Source organism: Ranitomeya imitator, chromosome 6, assembly GCF_032444005.1.
Source record: "Ranitomeya imitator isolate aRanImi1 chromosome 6, aRanImi1.pri, whole genome shotgun sequence".
Lineage (NCBI taxonomy): Eukaryota > Metazoa > Chordata > Amphibia > Anura > Dendrobatidae > Ranitomeya > Ranitomeya imitator.
In genome coordinates, this window is record NC_091287.1 from 340,563,003 (window position 1) to 340,576,506 (window position 13,504).

Sequence of the window (13,504 nt, forward strand, 5' to 3'; positions counted from 1 at the left end):
TTACAAATTAATGCCTTGGAGACAGAGATGAGAAATAAAAAAATGTTTTATTCAGAACTTCAGTCAGGTCATCACAATGTGACCAGTGTAGCACATAAAGAGTGGCGCAATAATGTGTTTTTTGTGGAACTATAACTCCAGATGAGCTAAAAGTGCAGTATTGCATTCAGTAGTAGCTCATAGTCACTGTATTTCTCCTTACTGTAACTTTTAGCATGGTAAGAATACAGCTCAGTATACCTGATACATGCAGCCAGTCTGTTATATTAGACATATGGCAGTGACACCTGCCAAACAATAGGACTTGTGATAAGGCTGCCTGGACTTTACCCTGCAGCATATGCCACAGCCACACACTGCCTGCTGCAAGCAACAAGTGTCAGAGGAGGAGGCAGAGGAACTATAAATAGAGCAGAGGACAGGGAAGGTTCCGCTCTCCGCTCTGCACGGACACAGCAGCACCAGAAGCAGCCAGGACCATGGACAGCGGCTTTCTGAAGCTGGACGCCGCACAATTCTTGGAGATTTGGCAGCGCTTTGACTCAGATGGTAAGAAGCAGAAAATTCACAAATAGCATTAACTGCAGGTTATTAGTGCAATGCACACAGCAGAAAAGTAGAGAAAAGTACTCTGTACACACAGAATACATGGATAGTGGATACATAGATAAGTAGAAAGCGATATGGTATATAGATGTCCATAGATATGTTATAGATAGATGTAGATAGATAAGTGATAGATACATATATAGATAGATAAATAGCACACCATAATAAAGTAGAGAAAAGTACTCTGTACACACAGAATACACGGATAGTGGATACATTCATATAAAACAGATGATAGAGAGATAGATAAGTAGATAGATAGATATGAGATAGATAGATACGATAGATAGATATGAGATTAGATAGATATGAGATACATAGAGCAATATATAGATAATAGATAGCTATAGATAGATATATGTGTAATAGAGAGATAATTAGATACAGATTTGATATATAGATAGATAAATAGATAAGTTATAGATAGATGTAGATAGATAGTGAGACAGAATAGAGCAATAGTTAGAATGCAAAGATGTGTGATAGATATGTAGATAGATAGATAGACAGATAGATATCAGATTGATAGACACATACATAGATAAATAGATGATAGATATGTGATACATATATGGATAGGTAGATAAATTGATAGATAGATACATTATAGATAGATAAATAGATGATAGACTTAGATTGATTGATGACAGATACATATATACATAGATAGATATGTGATACATAGATAGATATGTGATAGATAGATAGATAGATCTATAGATAGCTTGGACTTACTGAAGAATGACTTAACTTTGGAAACACGGTTGATTCCACTCTCTGCAGTAACACTATGAATCCCTGCAATATCTGCAATATCTTCTCTGGGTTTTCTTCATTAAAGTGACTTTGACATTTCCTTTCTCAGGCAGATAAGGAAACCACATCTGTAACGAGATATTTTCTTTTGCCAAAGTCACGTGTTTTCCATTTACAAGGAAATTGCTTTCAGATTAATTTTATTGAGGAAAGAAGTTTAGGATACTGGGAACTATTAGCCAAATGCCAGACCTGATGTGACCCTGAAGATCTGACCTGTCAGAGCCTAGAAGTTTTTATACAGCAGATCAGCAAACATTAGTTATAATCTGTTAATCAGTTTTATGTCACACTCCTGACTGTAGCTTCTGTTGTAGAATAGGTTGTTAGAGCCGGAGGACCTTACATCATGTGTATGGAGCTAAGGTATATATTAAAAGGTATTATCTTTATGTTTAGATAACGGCTATATTGAGGGTAAGGAACTCGATGATTTCTTCTGCCATCTTCTCAAGAAATTGGGAACGGTGAGTGAATATTTTTATTATTATGATTAATAATGATGTGAAAATAATTATTACATTCTTTCAGCCTATATTATTATATGTACAACTTTACAATGTGAACGTAGCATTACAGGTTACACTTACACGCTGTGTGTGCATCCCACTCATCTATATTATCTGTATAATCTGAATTCCCTATTTCAGCCATACTTGCACTCTAGGATATGACACGCATCATTATTATTCCATATTTCTCTTTCAAAAAGTCAATTGTTTTTTTACAGAAAAAAAGTTTGCAATAAAACATAACAATATTCATATTCTAGCCTCCCACTGCACATTGATAAATGAAATAGCCTTCCCATGCCTATAATGATAGTACATAAGACAGTTGATCTAGGACCTGGGGCCGGACACCCAAGGGCAGCAACATTTATAAAGGTAATCCAGCAACCAGACTTGTTTTCTCTTGTCACTCTGTGTGTGATGAGTCAAATAAAGCTAAAATATGCTATGAATACTTACTGGCCTTTTAGAAGGAACAGAAGTTTGCCATTTTAGTTTCAGCCCCAGGCAGGGTCTTACATAAAAAAAAACATTTGGGCCCCATAACAGAAGTCCTAACTGCGCCACCGACTCCACCCAAAAAAAAAATTCAGTAGAGTAGGCTAGATCATGACAAATACACGCTGTCACAGAAGGGCATACCTCCTATTTTCTACAGACAAGGTGATGGACATGTGTTGTAGCATGTTCATAGTAATTGTGCCCCTATTGATTTCACTTGGCATTCTCACCCAGTTCCCTACCTCTGTCATGGTACCCATAGATTATGATGCCCCACAAAATGCTCATCCCACAAACAGTATGAAACCACCACTGTAAATTCACACCCAAATTTAGCTTCCACAGTATACTTTCAAGCACAGTATGACCCAAGAGTAAACCCAGCAAAGTATGATGTTCCAACTGTGCCCCCACACCGAATGATGACCCCAGAATAACCCCAGCAAAGTCAAATGCCCCAACACAGTATAATGTCCTTACAGGTTCTACTCACAGTATGATGTCCCCACAGTGACCCTCCACAGTCAGTATAATGCCACAACAGGAAGTCCCTTCACAGTATGATGTCCCCAGACCAGAGAACCCCCACAAAGTATAATGTCCCCAGACAACCCCCACACGGTATAATGTCCCCAGACAACCCCAACACGGTATAATGCCTTTACTGCATTGCAACTCCCCTATGCACAGTATGATAGCCTTTACAGCTCCCTTGTACAATATCATAGCTGTCACAGCCCCCACACATGTTACGATGCTTGCACACAACCCTATTCACAGCGTGATGCCTGCACAGTTCCTCTATACACAGTATGATGCTCTTGCAGCCCAACAAACAGTATGATGGCCTCCTCAACTCCCCTTTTCACAGTATGATCACCTTAGAGCTCTCCTGTACACAGTATGAAGCCCTTATAACTCCCATATACACAGTATGAGGTTCTCATAGCTCCCCTATATGTGTTTTACTCATACAGCTCCTATATGCATAGTAGTATGGTCCCACAGCTCTCCTATACACAGTAGTGACTGACAAAATAATAAAATTACTCACCTAGCCTTGTTTTCCCAATGTGCTGCTCAGCTCTGTGCAGCATGCGGTCTAAGGCTCCGCACAGCAGGCATGATCTAATAACATCATCGCGACAACCGTGTCCAGCCTAGGCACTTAGGCTTAATGGTAGATTACAGAGCCTAGGGCTCTCTTCTACCCCTCTATTTAATTGTACCTGTATCATGAGGATGCAGATACTGCTGAAATCCTGACACTTGGTGGAATGGGGGCCCAGTGTCATTCTGTACTGGTCATCCCTGACTCACGGGCTCCATAGCGGCTTCATAATCTTCTTCTATGAGTGCTATGCCACTGGCCCCAGCTACAAAAGAATAGCATAATGCATCACTGTCATAATTAAGAGTTAAAGTAATCAAACATTCCTTATTCTTGATCTGAATTATATGTTGGAAAGTTATTGTATATGAAAATCATTGAAAACGCGAATGTATCCAGGACGGTGTCTGTTGTACAGACCTATTGTTTAACGAAACAAAAAATAGATCTGTATAGAAGAAAATATCTAATATTGTGTATATTATGTGAATTCCCAACAATGACAAAGTATAATAAATGACAATTATGTTTGTGAATGATGCGTAAGATCACGATATAACCAACAGGTCAAAGCCAGGACCTCAGTAGAATAAAACATCCAGTTATTTTGTAATAAACTGTACACAGTGTGCACAATCAGTCTAAGGCCAGGGTCACACTAGCGTATAACACGGACGAGTGCTATGCGAGAAAACATCACATAGCACTCGGACCAGTGTTAATCTATGGGGCAGATCACATCGGATGCCATACGCTAGTATGACCCCAGCCTAACAAAGACTCCATGAATATTGAACCTCAATGTTCACAAGTCTGTAGACAATGATAATTTATCTAGAAGGCCTTACATCCTTATGAATTGCTAACATCTGACAGATGATCAAATGAAAAACCACCACAGTGCTAAAATAGCAAAATTGTTTTTTAAAATGTTTTTAAAATGTTTACTTCTGGAGCTTGCATGTATTCTCATACATTCCATGCTGCTCAGTTCTGTTCAGTATGAAAGTCATTTGAAGGGATCTCTGACAGCTTGGGCTGTAACTCCTCTGACTTCTCTCCTGAATCTTCATAAAGCTGACACCCCTTTTGATTTAAGTGTAGTGTATTTGGTTTTGAAGGTGCCAGCTTAGAGAAGAAGAATATATACAGGCTAGAGAAGACAAACATGGACTTTTATTTTAATGAAACACATTTGCAAAAAGGATTTTAAGCCAAACCATAAATTAATCTCAGCAAAAAAAAGTCCCCAAGGATGTGTCTAGTCTTTAAAAGGGTTGTTCACTACTCTGACAACCCCTTCTTAATATCTATGTTGTCCCCAGTAAAATAATACCAGTTATACTGACCTCTGATGTTGGCACCATTCCAGCAGTGTCGGCACTGGCTCTCCTGCCGCCCGCATTACCTTGTTATGTCATGCAATCACTGCGGTTAATCAGCGCTGGCTTCACTCTCCCCTCCAGACAAATCAAGACTATTCAATTCGTAGGAGACGAGAGTGAAGTCAGCGATGAGTGGCCACAGGAATCATGTGACATGAAAATGTCACACATTCTCCAGGAGAGCCAGTGCCAACACCACTGGAACAGCGCTGGCACTGGTAGTGAGTATGTGTTATTATTTTATGGGGGGGAAGTCTAGGGATTCAGAAGAGGTTATCCAAGTAGTGGACAAGTCCTTTAAGTTTAAGTTCATATGTGTTTGTTTCAATGTTACTTTAGAAAATAGATTTGTGCACAATTTCATAATGGGCCAGAATTCAATGCCCCAAATAAGGTGTCGTACATGGCATACAACCATCTTAAAAAGTGTGGAAAATTGTGCTATGTTTGCTATATTGATTAATTGTCTGGGCAGAGTGGTCTTTAGATTTCAGAAGATAAGATTTAGCATGTTTGCTTGCAAATGTTAATGGATTGTCCAGAATTATATTATCGGGGAAGTTTCTTTCAGATATGACCTCAATATCTGATTGCTGGGTGCCAACAAGCCACCAATCCACAAGCAGTACAAGTACAGTGTACTGAGCGTGAACAGCGCATCTCCGTGCACTGTATAGTGGCCCCAATTACTTCAATAGTACCTGAGCTATAATTTCCAAGAATGATCCATAGATAACTATATCTGAATCACAGGTGTTGGGAACCTAATATCGGCTGATTGGTGGTGGTGCCTGACTTCTACAATCTGATCTTGATGACGTATCCTAAGTATGTCATCAATATCATAGTCTTACACAACTCCTTTAAATAGGAAATGCAACACGTATCACTGGTCTACATACTCATATAATCTATTCTCTGCTAATAACAGCTGAGTAGACAGTATATATAGTATAAAGCAGAGGCATTTCCAAATCCATGCTTCATCTCACCAACAGAGTATGATTCACAAAGGGACAATGACGCAAACCAAGCACGCTTTCTTCCCCCTTTACAGTACTTCAAGTCCTATAAATAGCGATCTTCGAGGCTTCTAAAAGGCCACCAGACAATAGTAGGTTAAAATAGTATAGAAAATTGTAAGAAGAGAAGAACTTAAACATATAATGTAACAGATCACAGAAAATTACAATTTAATTAGTAGATTTTTTATTAATGATGACCATGACCTGCCTGGTAGAATGAGCTATCCTAGTAATGGCAAAGCCATCCATCCACCTGTATACATTAGAGCTTACAGTCTAAGATCTATTCTGTGCATTGCCTTATCTGGTGGCAGTGTGTTCTGCAGTGCTTCTTATTCATAGAGTTTGAGAATAAAATATACAATAATAGGATTTTTTCTTAAATGATGCCAACATGTTCTGGCACACTACTGTGTGCTTGTTAAACCATGTTCTGCAGTTTTACTTTGGTCTAGTTTGCATATTCATGATCCACATCCTAGAAGGAACTGCAACTCTTGTTACCATTTCAAAGGCCTGATATTGTACAGCTTGTTCTGTACCAGCACACATACAAATGGGAACATCCTAGATGATTGGCCAATTAATATTTAATACATGATTCAAATGTGTCTGCAATTCAATTGACCACATCTCAGTCTGTAAAGAGAAAATAGAAAGTGCCAAACAAACAGGAAGCTGCTTGATCTGACCCATTATCTATGGTAATACTCGAAACAAATTCCTCATTGATTTTTTAAATGGATTGAGAAAGGTTGGCTACTTTCAATTTAATTCCGCAACAAACACTGCATAACTGAAATATAATACATTATAAGAGCAAATGAGCTACAAAACACTTTATCATTTTAAGTAGCAATAGAAAAACATCAAAAGTAGTGAGACTGCAAATATGTATCACGTGCATCAGTATCGTGGGAGCTTCTAATGGCAGCTTTTATGGCTTGCAAACACTATAAATCATAACCGATAAGTGCGAAAATGGCCAAAAGGGGTGGTCCGAAGTCCAAATGAATTTTCCTCCTAAATCCCTATCTATTTAGTGCCATGATCTAAACTATTTTGTAATATACTTGAATTAAAAATGCCCCATCCGTCCCTAGCTACACTGCTTTTCTTTTTTTTCCACTTTGTTTTTGAAGACGCTTTGAGGATCCCAATGAATGCAGTGTCAATGCTGCAGCCTCTGCAACACTCCCTGAAAGTCATCAGTCATGCGCTTTTGGGGGCTGTGCTAGGTGCACTGTGGGTCGTGCACAATGACCACGCACTGTCTGTTGCCAACTCAGATCAGCAATATCAGCAACAGAGAGCGTTTTCAGAATTCCCTGGTGTGCAGAGAACACTGACGTTACTTACTGGGGTGTCACTGGTTTGTGCATGCCAAATATTCTAACACTGCCTACTTTTTCTAACACTTACACTTTGCTCTGGTGCGAGCTCATTACGGCTGAACTGAGCTGGCAACGGAGAGTGCGCTGTCATTGTGCGCAGTGCACATAGCGCAGGGACTAGATTAGCCCCTGAAACAAGCAACAACTCAACATGAGTCTTATCAGACTATAACACGTCTTGTCTCATGCGTTTGGTAGACTTGATGAACATTTTGGCAAAATATACCAAGGCTTGGATGTTTTTCCTTGTAAGAAACAACTTCTGTCTTATCAGTCTACCCCACAGGCCATTATATGAAGCATACAGGAGATTGTTGGCCCATGCAGTACGCAAACAGTACTTGTCAGAAATTCCTTTAATGTTGATACAGGCTTCTTATGCGCCTCCTATACCAATTTTTGTTTAATGTCTTTTCATCAAGTTTTCAGGGATGTCCAGTTATAGGTAATGTCACTGTTATGCCAAACTTATGCCACTTTTTGAAGACCATCTTCGCTGTTTTCCATGGCATATCTAATGCCTTGTAAAAAAATTTCTACCTTTCTCCTGACTGATAACTTTCAACAGTAAGATAAGTTTGCTGTGTTGTACGCTGTTTACAGACCATGTCCTTTGCTGTGAAATGTAACTAAGAAAATGTAAGTAAAATTCTACTAAAACACCTAAACTTTATATAATAATAATAATTTTTATTTATATAGCGCCAACATATTCCGCAGCACTTTACAATTAAGCGGGGACATGTACAGACAATAAATTCAGTACAAGTTAAGACAATTTAAACAGTGACATTAGGGGTGAGGTCCCTGCTCACAAGCTTACAATCTACAAGGAAATGGGGGGACACAATAGGTGAAAAGTGCTTGTTATTTCAGGTCTGGCAAATGATAATAAATAGGGATTTTCATATAAAGCTGCATGATCCGGTCATCAGCCCGTGTGTTTAAGTGCAATAGTCAAGTATCAAATGCAGTTATGTGCATGGAGGGTGTGGAGACAGATGAATAGTAGGGTGCAGATTCAGAGTAATATTTGGAAGAAGGGAACAGGGCAAAGTTAGTTTACTGAGTAGTTCATGTGGTAGGCTTGTTTGAAGATATGGGTTTTCAAAGCGCGCTTGAATAGGTCGGAGCTAGGTATCAGTCTGATCGTCTGGGATATATAGTATATATACATATATATAGAGAGAGTTAATCAGAATCACTGTAAATGATGGCAGCTGTGAACTGACCACTATTTAACATAAGTTTAAATGTGATTGACTAATTCTGAAAACAACCACATTCCGAATTATAATAGGGTGTTCACACTTGTGCAACCACATTATTGTAGTTTTGATAATGTTATTTCCACCACTCTCAAAATGATTTGTTTCTCAATGGATTTGTACAGATTATGGGTGACATTAAAAGTGGAAAAGATCTGAAATAATTTTTCTGGGAATTAATTTTTTACATGACAAAACCTGGTATTTTAACAGGCTTGTGCAGACTTTTTATATCCATTGTTAATGCTAACTATCGGTAAGGATTACGAGGACCATTAGAGTCATTGGGCATTGCTAATAGATAGCAAAGGATCAGTCAAATTGATCTAACATATCATTAGCAAAATCTGTGATTTTCAGAATGCTATATACAGCAAATATTGTAAGCGCCTTGGCATTGCTTACAATAATCTAGTTACAGCATTTCAGGTAGAGGGACTTTATAACCAATAGGGATTTGTCTAAAACTAAGTAATAACATAGTAATTAGTGTCAAAGGGCAACTGAGTTCTCTATGGAAATCAGTGGTCTGAAGGCACAGACCTTAAGATTTCCTTTCAGCTATTCAGTTTCACAATGGCCACTGAGGCTATTCTAGAATCATACTTCTGTTTTTTAGGAGATTCCTATGCACAGTCATGGCCAAAAGTGTTGGCACCATTGAAAATGTTCCAGAAAATACATTATTTCTCCCAGAAAATTACTGCAAATACATATGTTTTGTTATACACATGTTTACAGTTAGGGCCAGAAATATTTGGACAGTGACACAAGTTTTGTTATTTTAGCTGTTTACAAAAACATGTTCAGAAATAAAATTATATATGTAATATGGGCTGAAAGTGCACACTCCCAGCTGCAATATGATAGTTTCCACATCCAAATCGGAGAAAGGGTTTAGGAATCATAGCTCTGTAATGCATAGCGTCCTCTTTTTCAAGGGACCAAAAGTAATTGGACAATGGACTCTAAGGGCTGCAATTAACTCTGAAGGCGTCTCCCTCGTTAACCTGTAATCAATGAAGTAGTTAAAAGGTCAGGGGTGGATTCCAGGTGTGGGGTTTTGCATTTGGAAGCTGTTGCTGTGAGCAGACAACATGCGGTCAAAGGAACTCTCAATTGAGGTGAAGCAGAACATCCTGAGGCTGAAAAAAAAGAAAAAATCCATCAGAGAGATAGCAGACATGCTCGGAGTAGCAAAATCAACAGTTGGGTACATTCTGAGAAAAAATGAATTGACTGGTGAGCTTGGGAACTCAAAAAGGCCTGGGCGTCCACGGATGACAACAGTGGTGGATGATCGCCGCATACTTAATTTGGTGAAGAAGAACCCGTTCACAACATCAACTGAAGTCCAGAACACTCTCAGTGAAGTAGGTGTATCTGTCTCTAAGTCAACAGTAAAGAGAAAACTCCATGACAGTAAATAGAAAGGGTTCACATCTAGATGCAAACCATTCATCAATACCAAAAATAGACAGGCCAGAGTTAAATTTGCAGAAAAACACCTCAAGAAGCCAGCTCAGTTCTGGAAAAGTATTCTGTGGACAGATGAGACAAAGATCAACCTGTACCAGAATGATGGGAAGAAAAAAGTTTGGAGAAGAAAGGGAACGGCACATGATCCAAGGCACACCACATCCTCTGTAAAACATGGTGGAGGCAACGTGATGGCATGGGCATACATGGCTTTCAATGGCACTGGGTCACTTGTGTTTATTGATGACATAAGAGCAGACAAGAGTAGCCGGATGAATTCTGAAGTGTACCAGGATATACTTTCAGCCCAGATTCAGCCAAATGCTGCAAAGTTGATTGGACGGCGCTTCATAGTACAGATGGACAATGACCCCAAGCATACAGCCAAAGCTACCCAGGAGTTCGAGTGCCAAAAAGTGGAACATTCTGCAATGGCCAAGTCAATCTCCAAATCTAAACCCAATTGAGCATGCATTTCACTTGCTCAAATCCAGACTTAAGACGGAAAGACCCACAAACAAGCAAGACCTGAAGGCTGCGGCTGTAAAGGCCTGGCAAAGCATTAAGAAGGAGGAAACCCAGCGTTTGGTGATGTCCATGGGTTCCAGACTTAAGGCAGTGATTGCCTCCAAAGGATTTGCAACAAAATATTGAAAATAAAAATATTTTGTTTGGGTTATGTTTATTTGTCCAATTACTTTTGACCTCCTAAAATGTGGAGTGTTTGTAAAGAAATGTGTACAATTCCTACATTTTCTATCAGATATTTTTGTTCAACCCTTCAAATTAAACGTTACAATCTGCACTTGAATTCTGTTGTAGAGGTTTCATTTCAAATCCAATGTGGTGGCATGCAGAGCCCAACTCGCGAAAATTGTGTCACTGTCCAAATATTTCTGGCCCTAACTGTATATCCTTAATGTGTATTGGAATAACACAAAAAAAAATAGAAAAAAAGGAAAATTGGACATAACTTCACACAAAACCCCCAAAATGAGCAGAACAAAATTGTTGACACCCTCAATTTAATATTTGGCTTCACACTCTTTGGAATAAATAACTGCAATCAATTGCTTCTTATAACCATCAACAAGCTTCTTACACCCCTGAACTGGAATTTTGTACCTCTCTTCTTTTGCAAACTGCTCTAGGTCTCTCATATTTGAAAGGTGCCTTGTCCCAACAGCAATTTTAATATCTCTCCACAAGTGTTCAATGTGATTTAGATCCGGACTCATTGCTGGCTACTTCAGAACTGTCCAGGGCTTTGTTTGCATATATTTCTGGGTGCTTCTTGAAGTATGTTTGGGGTTATTGTCTTGTGGGAAGATCCATGAGCTAGGACGCAAACGCAGCTTTCTGACACTGACACATCATTGCGACCCAAAATCCTTTGGTAATTTTAAGATATCATGATTCCTTGCATACAGTTAAGGCACCCAGTGCCAGAGGCAGCAAAGTAACCCTAAACATCTTTCAACCTCCACCATGTTTGACTGTCGGTTTTGTGTACTTTTCTTTGTAGGCTTCATTCAGTTTTCGGTAAACAGTAGAATAATGTCCTTTACCAATAAACTCAACCTTGGTCTCATCTGTCCACAAGAGGTTTTCCCAGAAGGACTTTGGCTTACTTACATACATTTTGGCAAACTGCAGTCTAGCTTTTTATGTGTGAACAGTGTTGTCCTCCTGGGTCTCCTGCCATAGTGTTTCATTTAATTTATACGCCAACAGATATTTCACGCTGACACGGACGCACCCAGAGCCTGTAGGACAGCTTCAGTTTCATTGTGTTGAAACCTTTCAGCAATTTTTCTCTGTCGTCTACATCCAGGGAGATTAGCTACAGTGCCATAGGTGGTAAACCTCTTGATTATGTTGCGCACCGAGGACAAAGGAATTTTAACTCCTTAGCGACCGCCGATACGCCTTTTAACGGCGGCCGCTAAGGGTACTTAAACCACAGCGCCGTTAATTAACGGCGCTGTGGAAAAAGTAAATAGCGCCCCCCTGAGGCCGATTTTCTCCGGGGTCTCGGCTGCCGGGGGTAGCCGAGACCCCAGAGAACATGATTCGGGGGTTTTTTAACCCACCCCGCATTTGCGATCGCCGGTAATTAACCGTTTACCGGCGATCGCAAAAAAAAAAAAAAAACGCGATCTCTTTTTAATTTCTCTGTCCTCCGATGTGCGATCACATTGGGGGTCCCAGGTGGCCCCCCAATACTCACCTAGCTCCCCCGATGCTACTTGTGGCTCCCGGTGGGCGCCGCCATCTTAAAAATGGCGGGCGCATGCGCAGTGCGCCCGCCGGCCGGCCCCGCGAGAATCTTTGGGGTCTCGGCTGCCGGGGGTAGCCGAGACCCCAAAGAGCATGATCGGGGTCGGTTTTACCGACCCCTGTTTTGCGATCGCCGGTAATTAACTGTTTACCGGCGACCGCAAAAAAAAAAAAAAAAGTAAAGTGTAATTCTCTGTCCTCTGATGTGATCGCACATCAGAGGACAGAGAAATTTGGGGATTCGGGGACCCTACAATACTCACCTGTGTCCCTGGATCCTCTTGCTGCTCCTCCTGGCCGCCGGCAGAAGAAAATGGCGGGCGCATGCGCAGTGCGCCCGCCATCTGTCTCCATCTGCCGGCCGGCAGGAGAACTGCAGTTGGGGCTAAAATTAGGGTTAGGGTTAGGGGTAGGGTTGGGGCTAAAATTAGGGTTAGGAGTAGGGGTAGGGTTAGGGTTAGGGGTAGGGGTAGGGTTAGGGGTAGGGTTAGGGGTACGGTTAGGGGTAGGGTTAGGGGTAGGGTTAGGGGTAGGGTTAGGGCTAGGGTTGGGGCTAAATTTAGGGTTAGCGTTGGGGCTAAATTTAGGGTTAGGGTTGGGGCTAAATTTAGGGTTAGGCTTCTTTCACACTTACGTCAGTACGGGGCCGTCACAATGCGTCGGCCCGACATACCGATGCACGTTGTGAAAATTGTGCACAACGTGGGCAGCAGCTGTAGTATTTCAACGCATCTGCTGCCCAATCTATGTCCTGGGGAGGAGGGGGCGGAGTTAAGGCCACGCATGCGCGGTCAGAAATGGCGGATGCGACGTACAAAAAAAGTTTCATTGAACGTTTTTTTGTGCCGATGGTCCGCCAAAACACAACTGATCCAGTGCACGACGGACGCGACGTGTGGCCATCCGTCACGATCCGTCGGCAATACAAGTCTATGGGCAAAAAACGCATCCTGCGGGCACATTTGCAGGATCCGTTTCTTGTCCAAAACGACGGATTGCGACGGATGCCAAACGACGCAAGTGTGAAAGTAGCCTTAGGGCTAGGGTTAGGGTTGGGGCTAAAGTTAGGGCTAGGGTTGGGGCTAAAGTTAGGGTTAGAGCTGGGATTAGGGTTAGGGTTTGGA

General features: G+C 40.8%; 1 protein-coding gene across 2 annotated transcripts in view; it reads left to right on the top strand.

Moving 5' to 3' along the window:
• The first annotated feature begins 205 nt into the window (after positions 1-205).
• The window catches only part of SCGN (secretagogin, EF-hand calcium binding protein), a 125,813-nt gene continuing 112,514 nt past the window's right edge, over positions 206-13,504 (top strand). Inside the window, exons 1-2 of one of the 2 annotated variants that reach the window (XM_069730897.1) lie at positions 206-549; positions 1,825-1,892. In XM_069730897.1, coding sequence (XP_069586998.1) covers positions 480-549; positions 1,825-1,892 — 138 coding nt within the window. In that variant the 5' untranslated portion in view covers positions 206-479. The remainder of the gene's footprint in view (positions 550-1,824; positions 1,893-13,504) is intronic. The other variant, XM_069730899.1, reaches the window with a different exon arrangement.